This window comes from Takifugu rubripes, chromosome 3 (genome assembly GCF_901000725.2).
Source record: "Takifugu rubripes chromosome 3, fTakRub1.2, whole genome shotgun sequence".
Taxonomy (NCBI): domain Eukaryota; kingdom Metazoa; phylum Chordata; class Actinopteri; order Tetraodontiformes; family Tetraodontidae; genus Takifugu; species Takifugu rubripes.
In genome coordinates, this window is record NC_042287.1 from 14,251,136 (window position 1) to 14,268,653 (window position 17,518).

The 17,518-nt window shown below is 45.6% G+C and overlaps 1 protein-coding gene across 3 annotated transcripts in view; it reads right to left on the reverse strand.

The window, feature by feature from the left end:
- Positions 1-13,980, reverse strand: part of scube3 (signal peptide, CUB domain, EGF-like 3) — a 53,715-nt gene extending 39,735 nt beyond the window's left edge. For 2 of the 3 annotated variants that reach the window (XM_011602644.2, XM_011602643.2), the window contains exons 1-2: positions 13,537-13,979; positions 1,672-1,794 (exon numbers count right to left, since the gene is read on the reverse strand). In XM_011602644.2, the coding sequence (XP_011600946.1) occupies positions 1,672-1,794; positions 13,537-13,636 (223 nt within the window). In that variant the 5' untranslated portion in view covers positions 13,637-13,979. Of the gene's footprint in view, positions 1-1,671; positions 1,795-13,536 lie in introns of all 3 variants that reach the window. The other variant, XM_029834284.1, reaches the window with a different exon arrangement.
- Positions 13,981-17,518: the final 3,538 nt, after the last annotated feature.

Below are 17,518 nucleotides of genomic sequence, written 5' to 3' on the forward strand. Positions count from 1 at the left end.
TGAGGCTGTCTCAGCCGGGGCTTAATTGGTCTCAACAGAGAAGTGATGGGACAGAAAAAGAAAGGCTCTCACTCCTTTCCTCTCATCCCTGTCAGTCCCTGATCAGAGCAGACAATCGGCCGTCGAATCTCCTCTCCCAGCCTGAAAACACCCACCAAGAGGCAACAGAGAGGCAATTTTCCTCCAACAGCTTTGGAATTGTCTTTACAAATTCTCTCTTTATTCGTTTAAAATAAACTGTGGATTTAATCGTGGTTTATTGATTTTGCGGCACAATATAGCTCAAATCCTTTAGGAACAGAATGAGAAGCTCCGACAGCCACAGCAGAACCCAGGCGACCTCTGAGGTTCTGTTTTTTAACTTCTGGAGATCCGCAAAATGAATAAAGACATGGATTTATTAGATAAGGCCAATTCTATGCAATAGCAAAAGCTAATAAATGTGCAATAATGTGACCCAACACTGAAAACAAGAGTTCAGCTAGATAAAAAAAAAACCATGATGACTTCTAGAGTTATGTCAAAAATTTGCATAAAATTTTAATCTTCACTTCTCCAAGTGAACATGTGCACCAAATCTAAAAGAATTCCCGATTTTGGACAAGAATGAGAGAGAAAGGAACACACTCAATGCTGCGGAGATCTTAAAAGAATCGCTCTTAAATCCAGAGCATGTGTTTCTCATTGTCCGATTGTGCCGACTTTGAACTAAAATTTCCCCATTTTATCCCTTGGTTGAAACAAACAAAGCAATATTTAAATCTTAACAAAAACAGGCCTTGATTGCTGAAAGTAGCCATCATTTCATTTCATTTCAATCCTGATTATTGTAAATAAACCAGGATTTTCCAACTTAAAGGATCAGTTATTTGTGTAAACGTGACCTTTAAATCAAGTCAAAATTAAGTTGTTTTTTAAAAACCATCATCATATTTATTCCTCCTGCTGTCCACTTGTAACAGTAAGGTGCCTCGGCGCTGTGCAGATCTTCAAAAGGCACAAAAACTCTGTGTTTTACTGCTGCTCTTGAATTTCAGCAATGATCCTCTTTTAATACCCATCAGAAAGTTCAACGGAAAGCCAGACTCTCGCATACTTCACTCCAGATTCAGACTTTTATGACCTGCCGGCACAGGGCCACGTAAAACAGTTGGTCAAGTAAATGAAAGAATAATAACAGTGAGGAAAAAATGACATTGTGAAATATGGTTTTGTAATAACACTAATAAAAATTGCGGGATATAACTATCCAGAGGCTTTGGGCACGGTGAAAGGGCAAGAAAAACAGAGCAATCCTGACAGTCTCAGCCTCTGGCTGTGGAAATATTCCTGACTGCTCAGCAGGGCCTCCGACTGCCGTTTGAGCCGCCGTCTTAATTCCCTCCTCTAACATGTGTAGGGAATTAACCGCTTTATTGCATCTAGTCACAAAGAGCTCTGCACCTGGCTCTCCGCTTTCTCCATCCGCATGTTCTCCCGCGTCTCTGCTGCTTCTTCAGTAGCGTCGCGAACCCGATGATTTACATTAATGGTGTGTTATGGGCTCAGAGGCTTCTATTCGCAGCCATAAAGCAAAGCGGTGGAGAAATGCCTCATTGGCTGCGCGGCACCGCGACGTTGTGTTGCGTCTGCGGCCACGGGCGACGACACGGGCAGCAGCTCCATCTTTACCTTCACAGTGTTTGCCGTCTCCTTTGTAGCCCGACTTGCAGATGCATTTGTACGACTTCACGGTGTTCTGGCAGATGGCGTCAATGCTGCAGTTGTCAAGCCCCTCTGCACACTCGTCCACATCTAGACATGGAAAAAAGACACACGAGGCATTTATGAATTCATGAATCCCTCTTTTAGCCACCTTCTTCAACTTATCCGGGGTTTTACACGCGACTCAGCAGGTTGGACGCTGGCTACGACATTTAGAGCTCATTGAATAAAACTAGCTTAATATTTAATCCCTGACACGAGACAAGCTGGTTGATGCCTCTCTGCCTCCCCTGACATCTCGGAAATCAAAATATCTGGGATGAAAGTGCAAACACGCGGCTGGTGAAGTTATTTTTCCCTCCACGCACACGTGCACACACGCGCGTGCGCACCTTCCACCGAACTGCAAACAAGGCTCAGTCAGGATCAAATGGTGTTTTTGATCATGTGTTGTTGCTGCCGGACAGGTGAAAACACATCGGAAAAGGAACGGAATCATCCAGAAGCACTATCGGGTTCACCTCATGGAGCCCCTAATCCAGCACAATCCCATTTAACGAGCCCAGGTGTTTAGGATTACCCCCCTGCACATGGAAGAAGGGCATTTTAACAAGGTTTACTTAGCTTCCAATATCCAGTCCCATCATGATCCCTCTGCAGGAGCCAACTGATTCCAGAGGGAAATGACCTGCAACTTAAAACCCGGAGCTTAACCCGTTTCCTATCCCCACCTCATCCCGATGACGTCTGGCGTGGAAATCAGGATACTCGGAGTGCACAAGGCACAAAACATCCTATGAAATCATCCCATTATGGGGCTTTTCTTTCACCGAGGTGAATATTATGGGGTTTGAAATGTTGTTAATAAATGCTGCATTTTTAGATTCAAGAACAACTGTATATGTTCGTGATTTAAGTTTGTGTTCAATCATTATAAAATGTAGCAACTGTAACATTCTAAACTTCTCTATTGATAAATTGGGACTCTACATCCACGTATGGATCTATATTATGTAGGAACAATGGGAATTCCCCGGGGTGGGTGTTTGTATCCTCACAGATGGATTCCAAGCAGAGGGGTCAATTGAGGAAGTGTTTTTCAATACAGGAGTCATTAATCACGAGACTTTTCCGTCAGCTTTCTAAATTAATATTCATTGGAACAGAAACGCAAACTCCCTTTTTTACGTTCGTTATTAAAGTCAGCTTCTGGAGCGTCACTTAAATTTATCAGCAGCAGGATCTCTCTTTGTCTCAACGAGAGATTTCGAAACACACACTCCCCAGTCCGGGTGCACAAAAGCCTCCATGTTAGCAGTGAAATGACGTAACAGACTGTGGAAAAAGTCCTTTTCGAATCCGCAAGGGGTGTAAATCTTCACTATCTGTGTCTTCCTGCCAGTAACGCTTGCACCCTGGCCACTCCCAGAAGTGATAAAGAAAATAAAAAAGCATGCAAAGTGATTTGCAAAGCCATCGGTGAGGAGCGAACACTAATCCTGGAACATTCCCACTGCCTTTTCTTGAGCTACAGGAAATAAAACACAAATTGAGACTGCAAAAGTCCACATCCATGAAAGGATACAAATTACTGGGACTTCTCCCAACGACCACACAGACAACAAAACCTTGTAGGAAAACCAGTACGCCTGTGGAAATAAACATGTCAGAATCAATAGAGCCTTTGGTTCAATACTGAGGACAATCCCCTGAACTCTGGAGGAAAAAAGAGGAGCACTTTATTCACTGGCTTCGTCATTGACTCGTGTCCAAAATGAAAAGATTATGGACCCGGTGTTCTTTTCATTCTTTTGTGTTTGGGAATCAAAGTTGTCGGGAACAAGTTAAGGCAGTGGGAGACGGAGCTGGCGCTCAAGACAAGGATGAATAAACAGATTCAAACCGACAAAACCATAGAAGAAGAGAGACATTGAGCAACGTCTGGAGTAGTTCAAAGCCTCCAACAGCACAAGTGTGCGAGCAAACCCCCCGACCTTTTTCAGAATTTCAAATCCATTGCTGGATGAAACCAAATCAGATAAGTAATGATGAATGTTGTCTTTCTCCCTTAAATTGATTTACATTCTCTGTTGTCTGGCTGAAAAACCTTCGTTTTTCCTCCAGGTGTCAAACTTCCGCGTCCCTAAACGCAACACCGCACACTCCCGACTCGACACAGTTCCACAGGTTTGCTGTGAGGAGAAACATAAACGAGATCTAAATTTTCTTAATCTTGCCAGCTAATGTTACTCTGAGAGGCCATTTGTTTATTTATGCTATCATAATCCCCAAAGCGTAAATCCGAGCTGCCGGCTAAAATCTGCACGCCGCGGCGGTGAGACCTTGTCGTAGGTGCTTTTCCTGTCTGATTTATGGGCAGGTCCTGGGATAAGCGGTGTATTTAACTGGGCCAAAAAAAAAAGTAAAAAAAGAAAAAAGGGGGTGTTAGAAGGAATAGGACTGAGAGGGGAGCGCGCGAGTGTGTGGGAGAACTGTAGGGCTCAAGGTGTGTAGTTCAAACATGGGGTAGTGTTTGCTTTGAGTGTTGAGACCTTCGCTGTTTGCTTTGCCCCAAACTCCCCCCCAACAAACCCATCACCTTTCCTTCTGATACAGAAATAGACCGAGCGGGGCCGGGACACCCATAGGTGTAGCTTTCCTCGCACTGCCCAGAGCCAACTTCAGAATAATGGGCCAAAACTAGGCATCGGAGGGGCCTGCGGCCGGCCAGGGCTGAAGTGCTCGGCTGCATTTTCCTGCCAGAATGATCTGGTGCAACTTCAGAAGAGCTGCTGCTCCACAGCACAGATAAAAGAGTCTTTAGACAGATGCGTTTTTAGATGAAATCCATCATGTTCAATGGCTCCTTGGTGGGTGAGGAAGGGTGCTGGGTTCAACTCCATAAAAAAGGTGCTCTTGGGTTTACGGTGTTTGTCAAACTGCGAGTAATTACAAAGGAACAAGTGTGTAATTATCCATTTTAGAACCACACTTACACTATACTTATGGTTGTGGCTCAGCAGGATGGAGTTAAGGTCAGGGTAATTCATTTAGGAAGCGAGCAGCAAAGGGTCTGAAGGACGCCAGCGCCTCCCGTATTGATTTTAATCAAATTGACCTGTCTGATGTCACGACGATAAATTAAAAACAAATTACTGGGAAAACAAACAAGGCGTCCTGAAAGCGTTGCTTTGTTCTCTTCTTTTTGACTTTCAGACCAACAAGACCCAGCCTTTATGAGCCAAGGTGGGCAGTTGTGAAAAGGAAAGGTCTATCGCTCACTTAATAACGAGGAAAACACGTGGAAAACAATCGTGGTGTCGGAATTCTGCCTTCATTAAGCGGCGAGGACGAGGTTGCAGAAAGGACGGGCCGGCTGCTGCAACATTATTACAGGACACTGTGGGAAAAGGTGTGTGTCTAAGGTGTGCAGGGCAGCAGACTGACCATCCTCAAGAAAAAAAAAATGGTTTTGATGAAATGCAGATGTCAACATTCACACAAAATTCGCCCCCCACCTCTCGCCTAGATCCCCCCGAGCTAATGAAGGAACACACTGTTGGCAGGTCAGCGTGACTCTAAAAAGTTGTAAATAAAAATATCAACTGCTTGCATTGGGGATATTTACACTCATCCTTCACACACTCTAAAGGTTTAGGAATCACGACCGCTGACTGATCTTGTGCTTTCAGTAACTGTGATCACAGCTTCAAAACGCCGGACCCCTCCCTGCTGATGTCCACAAACCACCAAGCCTCAGATTAATCCCTGCGAGAAGGGAAAAGCAGTTCAAAGAGAGAAAACTTGTGTTAGCTGCAGAAACATATTAAATTTGCCCAAATGTCCTCACCCTCTTCCCAACGTGGCTGAGTTCCTTTGAATAAGTCCTACTTTTGTTGGTCGTTATCATTATCACTCAATTAAGGGATAAGGGTCGGTAGTGTACAAGAGAGGCAAGAGAGAGTCACAAAATCTAGAATAAAATGCATCCTAATCTACATGCAACTGTCCTGTTTTAGTCCTGAAACTCCATGATGCATGTGCAGGAAAAAAAGAGGCAAAATGAAGCTCCCTGGTGGCCAAATCTGATGTTAGAGAACGCTGAAAAGGTAATGAGTCCGGCCCTCAAAAGACACATATTGAGCACCTTTTAAACAAACACTCATTTGCATTTGGGTCGCGTTGGGTTCGACAGAACAAAGTGACGAGGAGCCCAGTTCGGGAGTCAAGAACGGGCCGACTCACCTGGTGTCATTTATAAAACATTTGTCGGGCCCAAGGTCTGTAAATAATGCACATTGTCTGTGATTTTGCTCACAGACCAGGCATCTGGTGCCTTTTCTTTAGGTCGGCCCTAATAGACTGTGACTCACGGACCTCCGGACCACCTTCAGAAGAAAAACAGTTATTACAGCAATTAGGTGAATCACGGAGCAATGCTACAAGAGCGCAAAGAGAGAGCGACATGACACACACGCCCAGAGTCAGAGGTCTGAGACACACACTCACAATAACCCAGCGTGACTTGTAGCCGTTTCCAATTAAGAGATGAAGCAACAAGAAATTAATTTGCACCTTTCAAGGGGTTTCCCAATGTTCCTGCCATTTACCCTCCTCTGTTCATGACTACTTGTCCTTGTGCAGCACCTTTTATATGTGGGATGGGTGGCACATAGTCTAGCTGTGTACCTTATATTTATACAGCCAGGGCTAACTGACATGACACTCTTCCCTGTGCACACAGCAATTACATTCATTGGTGGTTGCTTAAACCAGATAGAGTACCAACTATAAAGATGGCAATGTAGCAATTACAGCACAAGTGCGATATTTTTAGTTGTTTCCTGTCAAACTGAGGTATAAAGTGAATGGTTCTCTGTGTAAGCTGTGAAGCAGGCTTAAGTAGTAAAGTTAGGAAAGGTGAAGTTGAGTGGGAACGCACTGGCTGGGTACGTGCTCCCTCCCGACGCGTTGAGACGGCACAAACGCTGCACGCAAACACGCCACCGGTGCAGACGTATCAAGTGTTTAATGACCTCTCCGGCGCTGCTCGAGCTGGCTTTCAATCAGAGCAGCAGAAAACGTGAAGGGCGGAGAGCTTTTCCAGCAGGCTGAATCTGACTGGATAGTGAAGACGAAGAATTTTAGCAGATTTGGGAAACGGAGGTTGAACAGCACAGGACCGGTTTTATCAACGTTCCTGGACGGAAGCAACAGATGAATTAGAAACTGCTTTTTTTTTTAGCAATTATTGCACTTTTTAGGGAGGCAAAAAACCCACTAACCCAGATTTTAAATTGCTGGAACTAAACAAACAATTGTTAATCTTTGAAAATGCTACATTCAAATGTGTATTTCTTATTTTCGACAGAAAGATCCTTGGATATCCCGTTCATGCACGTTATGACATTGCAACCATGGAAGCGCAATAGTCACACTGGATAATTTTGCCTTTCATTTTGTGGATCTCATTATCTCTTTATGAACAGAATGCCAGCGGAGCTGCAACAATTAATTGCTTAAATAACAGGCGGATCAAAGACAAAATTAATTTGCAAGTAATTTCAAAATAGATTAAAAACCCAAATTGCTTTGGTATTCATAAAATATTTCCCCACTACTGTGACGAAATACATTAACGTGTAAGAGCCAGTATCAAATAAAGTAGGATATTAAAGGTGGTTACACAATATATGTAGGAAATTACAACACTTATGGATGATATACAGATTAATTAGCAGGACAAATAATCCTAAATTGAATCCGTGAATGTTTTTATGATGGATGGTGTAATGGTAGTTGCCATTAATCAGCAAGATAAGCTTTTAGTGCAATATGTTTGATGGATCAATGCGGATGATTAAACACCGGAGAGGGTCACCAGGGTTTTCCCATGGCCCAGTCACAAATTCATCAGTGAAGTCATCTCACTTTCTACCCAGCATGCATTGGCCAGAGCCCACCGAATAAATAAATTGGCTTTTCTCATCTGGATTCCTTGATAGGTTGGGTTGGATTTTTCCATTACTAAGCAGAATAAGAGCATTTCCTTTGACTTCCAGCAGTCTCTAAAGCTGGCGCTCACCATCAGGAATGTAAACACATGCAGTCTGTAAACAAGAATCTCTCTGACCCCCAACCCCCTTCTGACAACGCTGACCACCACAGACCAGCCTAATGACGTCCCCCACTGACCCTCCCCACACTCTCAAAGAAGGACGCAGCCCTATTATTCAACGGAGAGGTCAGACCAGAGCGCGGAAGAGGGCGAGTGCAGATGAAGGTTGGCGTGGAGAAGAAAGTCCAGACATGGAGATGATTCCCGCACTGATGTCTCCTTATTCACGGGCTCCCCGATCAACCAGAACGCACAAAAAAAAAAGAGAAGCAAATGTGGGTTCCTGCGGTGGGAGGGTTAGAGGATTAATGATTCAAGAGCCGCTGCAGCTGTCTGAGGGACGACACAGAGGTTCCTCAGCAAGACAGCAGTACATGCGAAAGGCGACTCTAGAGGTGAGTTTAAGATGGGGAGGGGGGTCAAAGTGCCATCAACGCTGACTCAATCCTCCCCCGAAACCAACAGGGATGTTGTCAACACACTGCAGCATCTGCACACAAAAGAAAGGCCATTGTCGGGGTGATAGGAAGAGATAAAAAGGCTTTTCTCATTTTAACCACAATACCACAGCAGAGAGAAGCATCGCAGGCCTCATTTCAAACATGCTGTTGAGATTAAAACTTGGATAAATAAACAAGCTCCAAACAAGCTCTGCACGCCTCACTCCTGGGCGAGGCTTCCAATGTTTTCAGACCTGGACACTGGCGCTGCAGACAAAGCAGCTGACCTGCTCTTCCCAGGCAAGTTGCTGCCGATTTGAAGCTTTGAGGGCTTTTGTCATTGCACGTGAAACGTGCAGCTTTGAGCCCTGCAACCATACGAAATGAGGCGAGACACTGTGGTCAGGAGCTTCTTGCTAGCTGCTGATAAAGGCTTCTCTGCTGGAGGAAGGGAGAAAAGGTAGCAGAGCAGAGGGATGTCAACAGCTGATGGGTGGCCCCTGGGAGTTACAGGGAATCTGCTGAGTGCACAAGTTGAGGTTTTGTTTGGCAGTGACCTCACATTCATTTTGTGTACAAAATGTGCAAAACAGTGATGTTTTGAACCTCAGAATACGTGTGCAGGCCGAGGCTGCTGTTAAACACATAATTTGATGCAAACTGGTCAAAGAGCAGAAAAGCCTCCGCACTGAAACTGCTTATTTCCAGAATCCTTGCAGAAAAGCGTTCGTTCCCTTTTAAGAATTTATGTTCCCAGACACTCTTCCAGGCATTTATCACTTCTCATTAAGCAGTTGTCGCTAACTAGATTCTTGACAGTTATCTGCACATTTGTGGTTACTTGATTCGGACACTGATGAGAATTCTGGAACATTCTGAATCATAAAATAATCACGTTTTGTTTTGGATCATTATTAAATCATTACTCACTCTGGTAACATCTTTCACTGCTAAAATATTTTATTTTGTGATGGCTAGAGCTCAAACAGGAACACAGCTTTAAACTGCTGGCTACTCCAAATAAACATGGAAACCAATTTACACATTGATTTTTTTTATTTATTTTTTGGACTGAACAAGGTTTAAAATTTTAATTCAGAAAAATCTGCTGCCCCGGGCAGGTGTAGTAATTCATAACATCATGGATTCGTGCCTCTGGTTGCAGTTGGCACCAGCCTTCAATTTAATATTGCGCGTGGCATCAATCCTCTAACTCCCACCAGAATATAAAGAAATACCCCCCCACCCTCCCAACATTGAAAAGGCTTTAAGTGATGGCTGGAAAACATTCATGCCGATGTTGTAAATTTTTAATTATATCCAGCTTATGGCTGCAGTCTTTGACACTCGGTTGGTTGAGGAAAACATCTTTCTTTTAAATTCTAGGGGATCAAAGTGGGCAAGTGTCCCGTACAAAAGCCTGCTGCGATGCCTTGGGTCGCAGCCCGGCCCAGACAGCTTCTCCTTGCTACTCATTTAGAATGAAGCTGCAGCCCACAGCCAAAACTTTAATGTTTGAATTAAACATGTACAGAAGCCAAGGATTCAGGGGGAAAACCCCAGAAATGTAGGGACAATAAATCTCAGCTTTAAGTATTTCGAAAAGTTCCTCTACCTAAAGTAAAGAGTGTCATTTTGGGAAGTGAAAGCGCGTCTGCCTGCTAAGTGCAGTCATTAATATCCCCTCTAAAATCACAATCAGCCGTGCACGCTGACTTGTCCTCACATCCCGCGTGCAGATCAAAGTCATCTTTGTGATTCATACCACATTGCTCCTGGACAGAAATGATATCAAGTCTTTTCACCACTCGGGTAATACAAAGATAATCATCTCTGCCTTCTCTGCTGCTCTGTAACAACATGCACGGCGGCGTGGGAGCACCGGCAGTCAGGCAGACGTGTCTGCCGAGTGCTGGAGTCAGACCGGATCGATCCTTTACACCCACTCATCAGCGGGTGACTGAGGGCTGCCCAAAGGCTCAACCTGCCTCAAAGCCCCAAATCAAAATGAGAACACGACTCTCCGACTCCGTCTGCCTGCAGAGACGGTGGAGAGACACAGAGAAAGAGGGAGAGAGTCACATCTTTACAAGAGAATACTTGTGGAAAAATGCCCAAGTTGGGAGTTTGTCTCTTTTAATTGGTGAAAAATAATGGACAGGAAAAATGATCAGCGGCCCAAACCACACTGTTCTAATTTGCAATATCCTTAACTGCTTAAAGTCACAGGGTATCCCAGCGGGGACTGAAAAAGACTGTTTTTCCTGTTTGACCTGAATACATCTTCCATGTGCCAGCTGTTAAAAATTACTCTGCAAAATTTGTGCTCGGGCAGACAAATAGAGACTTTAGCGTCCCGTCGCTGGCTGCTTTGAGGCACGTCCAGCCTGTGAGGGGGATAAGAGTAGCAGCTCAGTAGCAGCGTGGGAGCCCTGCAGAAACCACAGTCAGAAAATGGGAGTGAAGGTGATGAAAGTGGAAGGCCAAAATATTAAAGTTGGTCTGGCCGTGTTCAGAGGAGTGGACAGTGCCACAGTCTCCTTTTCTTTGCTTCAGACTGAGAAAGGCTGGGGGAAGTTCAAGGCCACAGCGAGAAATAAAATCGGCGTTGACACACCTCCGTTAGGTTTTCAATAAGGTTCGAATTACCACAAACACAGCCGATTCAGACTGAGTTTGTGGTAACTCAATTGTTATTATTTACTCCTCCCTCCCAAATAATAACAATTGACTTGGTACGGACCATATAGTAATGAGGAAGTGGCAACAGTCAACATCAACATGCCCGCGCAGCATAGCAATGAATCACGGGAAAATGGAAAGAACAGTAAAATGGAGCGTGGCATACTTTCACTAGTTGCTATATTTGTTGACGGCTGACTGGGACGTCTCCAGAAAAGTCGATGTTTATGTATAACTTTTTAATGCTGCGGCGCAGACCCTCGGCCTGACCTCTGACCTTTCCTAACCAGCCACAAGCAAAGCATAGAAGGGGCAGACGTGGTTTTTAATGAAATTCCTCGACATGACCTTCAAATGACAAGGATATAGTTTATGTCTAACCCACTTGTGGATTTCAAGGAGGAAAAGTAAAGCCATATGTGTGAGGCTGCACGGAATAGTAAATTTTACTTCTGTTTCTGAGACAGGGTAAATAAGAAGAAGGTGCATGAAATGGAAGCGAAGAAATGAAGAGTGTGAAAGAATGTGCGCACTGAAAGAAAGAAAAAAATCAACGTAGGTCAGCACTCACTTGTGGCCGACACACAAAAACGCAAACTTACTTCAATAAGTGCAAAGGAAAGGAAGCCGGGACAAAGCAAACAAAGCAGGGCTTGGGTGCAAAAGAAAAAGGAGAGGGGAGAGTGAATGTTAGGGGGTGGGCGGAGGGGGATTTCGTCTTCCTTCCCATCTCGCTCGGAGTGCAGCAGCATCTCTAGGTAAGCCTCCCCGTCACTTGGGCCTCATATTGCCAAGTCTGCTCAGTTCCCACAGTGTGTCTGGGCCTGGATCTGGCCTTCCTCCCTGCTCAGGCAGCCCTGCGTCTTTAGACCCCCAGGCCCAGGAGCAGAGGTTACACCAACATATCCAGGCACAGCAGCATGTCAGCCCCACACCAACCGTTGCCTTGGTGCTGCTGCATTAGGGACGGGTTCCCGACTCTGTTCCAGAGAAAGTGATTTGCCATGACGTCGACGGTTCCCTCTCTTCTCCCCGCTTGTTGCTGCTTGCTCTCTATGAAACCTCTCCTCTCGCTGCCTGTTTCTGCACCCTTAATCTCTCCTGTTTCCCCATCTCATTTTTCCTGTCTTTGTCATTCTCTCCACCACACACTCAAGTCCTCCCTCCCTCATTCCACTGCCATTTTGCTCCCCCCCCCCCTTCCTTGAGTCATGATGGATTGCACGAAACACAGTGCCATGATTATACTGACATTGATGAAAGATGAAGATTCTTGTCTGCAACATCTGTGTTGAATAAATATTGCGTTGACAAACCGTGCACTTTTAGTCCGCCCCTATTTCTCCGGTTTTATTGTTATTTCTTTTTTAAATGTTGCCGGTATGCAGATTTGGTGTCACAGAGTTGCCACCAGCATCAAACTCGATATTTATTTTTAGTTAGATGCAAAATATGCTCACAAATAACTTTAGAAGCGAGCGCATGATGCTGCCGCCGAGCTGTTTGCCTTTGCACTAACAAACAGGCGCTCGGAGAGGAACCCTATCAAGTGGTCGTCCCTGGCGTTTTCACTGTGACCAACAAACAGGTGCACGCCATTACAGTCTCGCTGCAGCATTCCACGCAACAAGGAAGTGTGTAATCGATGTTCTGGAAAATAAAGTGAGAAAAAAAAGTAGTTCTAATTGCAAAATGTAAATATTGAGTTTTCCCACAAGTGGGGGCAGACCACCCAGGATGCAAAATAGTCACCCACCCCCTTTCTCTTTTTGCCTTGTCGACCGCCCGAGAGATGTCTTTTTGTGTGTGCGAAACATCACCGACCACAATCAACACTCACAGAGAGCATGATGTGCCTTTGCATGCAAATACCTCCGCCTGCGCCGGCTTGGCAAGTGCATTGTGGGAAAATTAAGTGATGAAAACCTGCAGGAAAAAGGCTGAGTGGATCAAAGATTCAGTGTAACGCTGTCTTTCATGTCCCTGCAAGGTGCCGGGGCTTTGATTTAAGCCGCTCTTGTCTGCTCTGAATCATTTCTCACAGGACAGGAGAGCAAGAGGGCAGCCGGCCGGGCAGGGCAGCATAGCTGCAGTGTCTGACAGACAAGTCTTCCGCCCTGTGTGTGTGCGTGCGTGTGCACGCGCGTGTGCACGTGCGTGTGTGTTACAGGACAGTGTCAAATACTTGTCTGGGCTGTGACAAATATACCCTCTGCTAGTCCTGTTACAATAACCAGCAGGATTAACTATCCTCAGACTACAGATGCTGTCTGACGATCAAATACAATGGGGTTCCCCCCCCCCCACAACTGTGAAAAATAATAAATTATTATAATATTTTATCACGTTTCCTAGTTTTTAACTGAACATTCTGACACAACGAAACAATTCAGCGGTGGCAGATCAACCACAACCTGCAGGAGGGTATTTAAAAAAAAAAAAAAAGAATAGAAGTCAACTTTTTTCTATTTGCTACTCATAAACATCACCGTTGATCACAAATGTCATCAGCACCGGCCCTACACGAGTATCACCGAGCGAGGGGAATGAGGAGCGGCTTTAGAAAAAGGTAAATGTGAGGTGAAAACTTACCTTGCGGGGGTTTACTTCCTGAAGCGGACTGCTGGACAAAGGCGACCAGGCAGAAACCTACAAATCCAAGAGTCGCGCGTATCAAACCGCGTACGTGCATCTTAACTTTCAGGCGAGTTGAACACTTTCAGAGATCTGTGATGCGCGGGAGCACATATGAGCGTGTGTGTGCGTGCGTGCGGTATAAAGGTCTCTTGTTATTCCCTCCGAGCACCCGTTGGTAGGACACTGCGATCCTCTCGCCGCCCCCCCCCTCTCCCTGACGCCGGCTTATTTGAGTTGGAGGTGATCGGGGCCGAGGAGAGCCTGACAACGCGCCGCGGAGGAAGCCTTCACTGTTATCATGTTTCCAGCCGGACCGATGTCAATTTAAGAGAGGGGAGAGTGAGGGAGCGGGAGAGAGAGCAGGGGAGAGATGGAGCCGAGCAGCGGGGACTGAAGGGGGAGGAGAGAGGAAGGAGCGTCCGCGTCGGCCTGAGGACGCCTCCGCGGCTCCTGCTCTTCTCTGACTGGCTCTCGCTGCTTCCCTTCCCCCCGCCCCCCTTCCGCAGGTGAGGATCACCTGTGTCACGTCATGTGACTAAAGTTAAGGAGAGCAGATGGATTTATGGGTAGATTTAGAGAGTGAGTGGGCAGTTTGTCCAGTCTGATGATCGTCCCTTATTTATTTGAGAGCTTCTATCAGCAGCAGCCTCTCAACTCCAACATCCAGGACTGGTTCATGAGATCATCATACTGGAGGATGCACAACTGGCAAGGATGTTGTTCCAGAGAGTCCATGCTGGTGTTAACAGTGTCAAATAAGATTTTCATCTGCAGAATAAGCGGCAGGCAGCAGCTGTTCTCGTATCCAATCCAGCAGGTCTGTCAGGGAGCTGACGGCGTTTCCTCACTCGCTGATTTTCCCATTAAAACTTGCAACGCACGCTGACATTTACGAAGGAGCCTATAACTCATGTAAGAAATTAGACATTTCAGGAATGATACAGTTAACGTGGATGCGAAATGCATGCAGACGTAATGGAGTTGAAAAGTTCAGCTGATTTAATTTACAAAACTGGTTTGAAAATGGAAAAAACAACCTTTTTTTTTTTCCTCCATTGGCTGATTTCACAGCATATCATATCCAAGGTCAATTGGGGTACTGAGCAATTTCATATCCCTGTTATAACTGAACCTGGATCTGCGTGTTGGTTTTGTACCTCTAACGTGTCTGGAAATGTGCTTTAAAAAAATTAAATCAAAAAGCACACAAAGCAAAATCTCTGATGACACCTGACCACCAGGAATATCTGCACTGGTGAAGTGATCATCGCCGTACTGTATGAAGATAGATAAGACAATCAGCAAAGCCCTTAATGCAAATTATATTTGTGTCCTCAACTTCCAAAAATGCCCCCGAGACTATATGACAGCGTGATCAAGAGCCCCCCCAGTCAAATTCATCTCCACTGCTGCACTGTTCCTCCTGGCCTTCAATTATTTAAGGTAAATGACACTAAAGTTCTCTTTCACATCTGCTAAGAATGCCAGAAAAAGATAATGGGGGGTGTAAAACGGATGGAACGGAACCGTTTCGGCCTCCCCCCCACCCGCCGCCGCCGGCCAGGTCCTGTATGCACACGATTACCCACAAGGCCCGAAGAGAAACGAAGCTTGTGGTTTTACATGAATCACAACATCCCCCACCCCCTGCGTTACCGGCGTGGCCCCCACTGAGGGACTGTGCCACATTTCAGCAGCGGTGACACATGAATCATTTGTTTTCAGGCGGCGTCCTGCAGAGGGAACACATCTGTATCCCCACACCTGCTGCCTCCTCCTGCATTATCACCCAAATGAATCAGCTGAGCTGATGCGTTTGTGTTTGTACTTCGACGCTGATTTGACACTATAATTATCATGCCTGCTCCCATGCGCGGGCCCCCCCCCCTCACTCAATCAAATATAATTAGAGTCTCACAATGGTGCTGATTGGAGATAACAACTTTCTTCAAACGATGCAAAAAATGCGAAATCCACATGATCTGGAAATAGTTATGACAAAAAAAGGCTGGTGGGTGTGATTCATTTTTTCCTCATCTTCTTTCTCATCCTCACCTTCGCTTTAAAAAATTGAAATAATTGAATTGCAGATGTGGTTTCCTGAGCCTGGCGCTTGCTTTGCCAGAAACAACGAGCCCCGGTAAATAAGAGATTTAGTACAACAGAATAACCTTTCCAGAACTACTCTTCGCCACCACAGGAGAAGAAAAAATAACATGTAAATCCACAGCACAATGTCAAGCAGTTCAGTGTAATTAAAATAACATCCGTCAGGGATATGGAAATATCCTGTGTCCCTGTGTCCAAATCTCTGGGTAATTGTGAGCACTTGTATAACCAAATGAGCTCAGAGTCACTCGGGGAGTTCGAGAAAGTCAGAAAACGGTTGCCACAGAGTCACGCTGGAGGATCAGTGCGCTTTTTATGGCAACACTTCATTAAAGACAGAGGGCTTTATACAGGGCATCACGCTGTGCACCAAACCAGGCTATTTTTACACCGGCAGACACGAGGGAAGCCAAAGCCATGTTTAATTTATGTTCCTCGCCATGTAGGGGACCTCATTTGAACATCGTGGGAGGACGTGGAAGGGCTTGACAGAGCAGACAGGATCACTCATGGGTGATAAATCAACCAAGGGTGCTTCACACCTCTGTTCAGACAGAATGGGACTGCTTTCATGCAGCACGCCGGCGAGATTCTTCTGCAGACTGACTGACCGCCACCCGCCAGGAGCTGTTCTGCAAAGAATACGCTGCAATATTTGTTTGTGGAATTATTTTTTTCTCCCCCTCTTTTGAAGCTTTGAAGCCTGTCACTATTTGGAGCGTTTGAAAACTTTCCAAATTTTTCAGCCACTAGAAGCAGAAAAAAAAAAAAAAAAACCCCAAAAAACATCGGTACAAGTTAGAGGCTACTTTTTAGATTTACTGTGAAATACAAATTCATACCGTGCTCAGCGGCTGGTGCTGTAAGATAAACGCAAGATGGATGCATGTTGGGAGGTGTTTGTGAAAGCCACCACTGTATTATACTGCATACTGGTGAATGGAGGAGTTTGCAGCCCTGCAGAGACCCTCATGCCTTCGTCCAGATGGTCGTACACTGGGACGCGTCACCTCACCTCTGACATTTATACTCCCTAATTGTGCAAAAGCATTATGCTTAGGTTTCCCCTCATTCTCCCCTTCCTTTCCTCTCTGTGGGGGTTTCACATGCAAGGTTACCAACACCACCGCAGGCCCAGCGGGATCTCTTGGTACTCACCGTGCCAGCACCACAGGGGAGCCGAGTGGCTTGCTGAGTTCCACACTTTAGTAAAATCATCCCAGCAACTGCTGTGGGCTTGCCCCAGGAATGCTTCCTGACCACAGCCTCAGTCACTGGCACTAACAGGAAGCAAAGGCAGGGGGAGAGAAGAAAGAGACGCAGTTATCGAGTCATAAGAAATGGAAGCGCTTAAACCGACACAAAGGCTAATTCTTGTTGGCTGAAGCGGGGATGAACAGAAAACCCGCGGGGCGTTTAATTTGTGTGTTTTATTTGCAGCACCACGCTGCTGGAAACGGCAGATCAGTTAAAACCTTCTAATGAACGTTGTCACCAACACACCCCCGGGCTTTGGGTCCTACTTGCAGGGAGTTAGGCGTTGCATTGACAGAGCGGTTAGCTACGTGAGTGAGCATGCGGGTGCTGGAGGGGATACAGGCCTGTGCGTGTACCGTATCTGTACATTTGTGTACACCTGTAATCAGATGGACTCATCAAGATCAAATGAAACAGCAAGGGTGGCATTGCCCCGTTAAGATCCCGAGATTAATCCTCAATGATGAGCCAGCATCATTCACGGAATCAATCATCATCATACAACTGAAATGTATCAGCACTTACTCTTGATCTGAATGCAGACACACACAGACAGAGGAGAGAGATAATA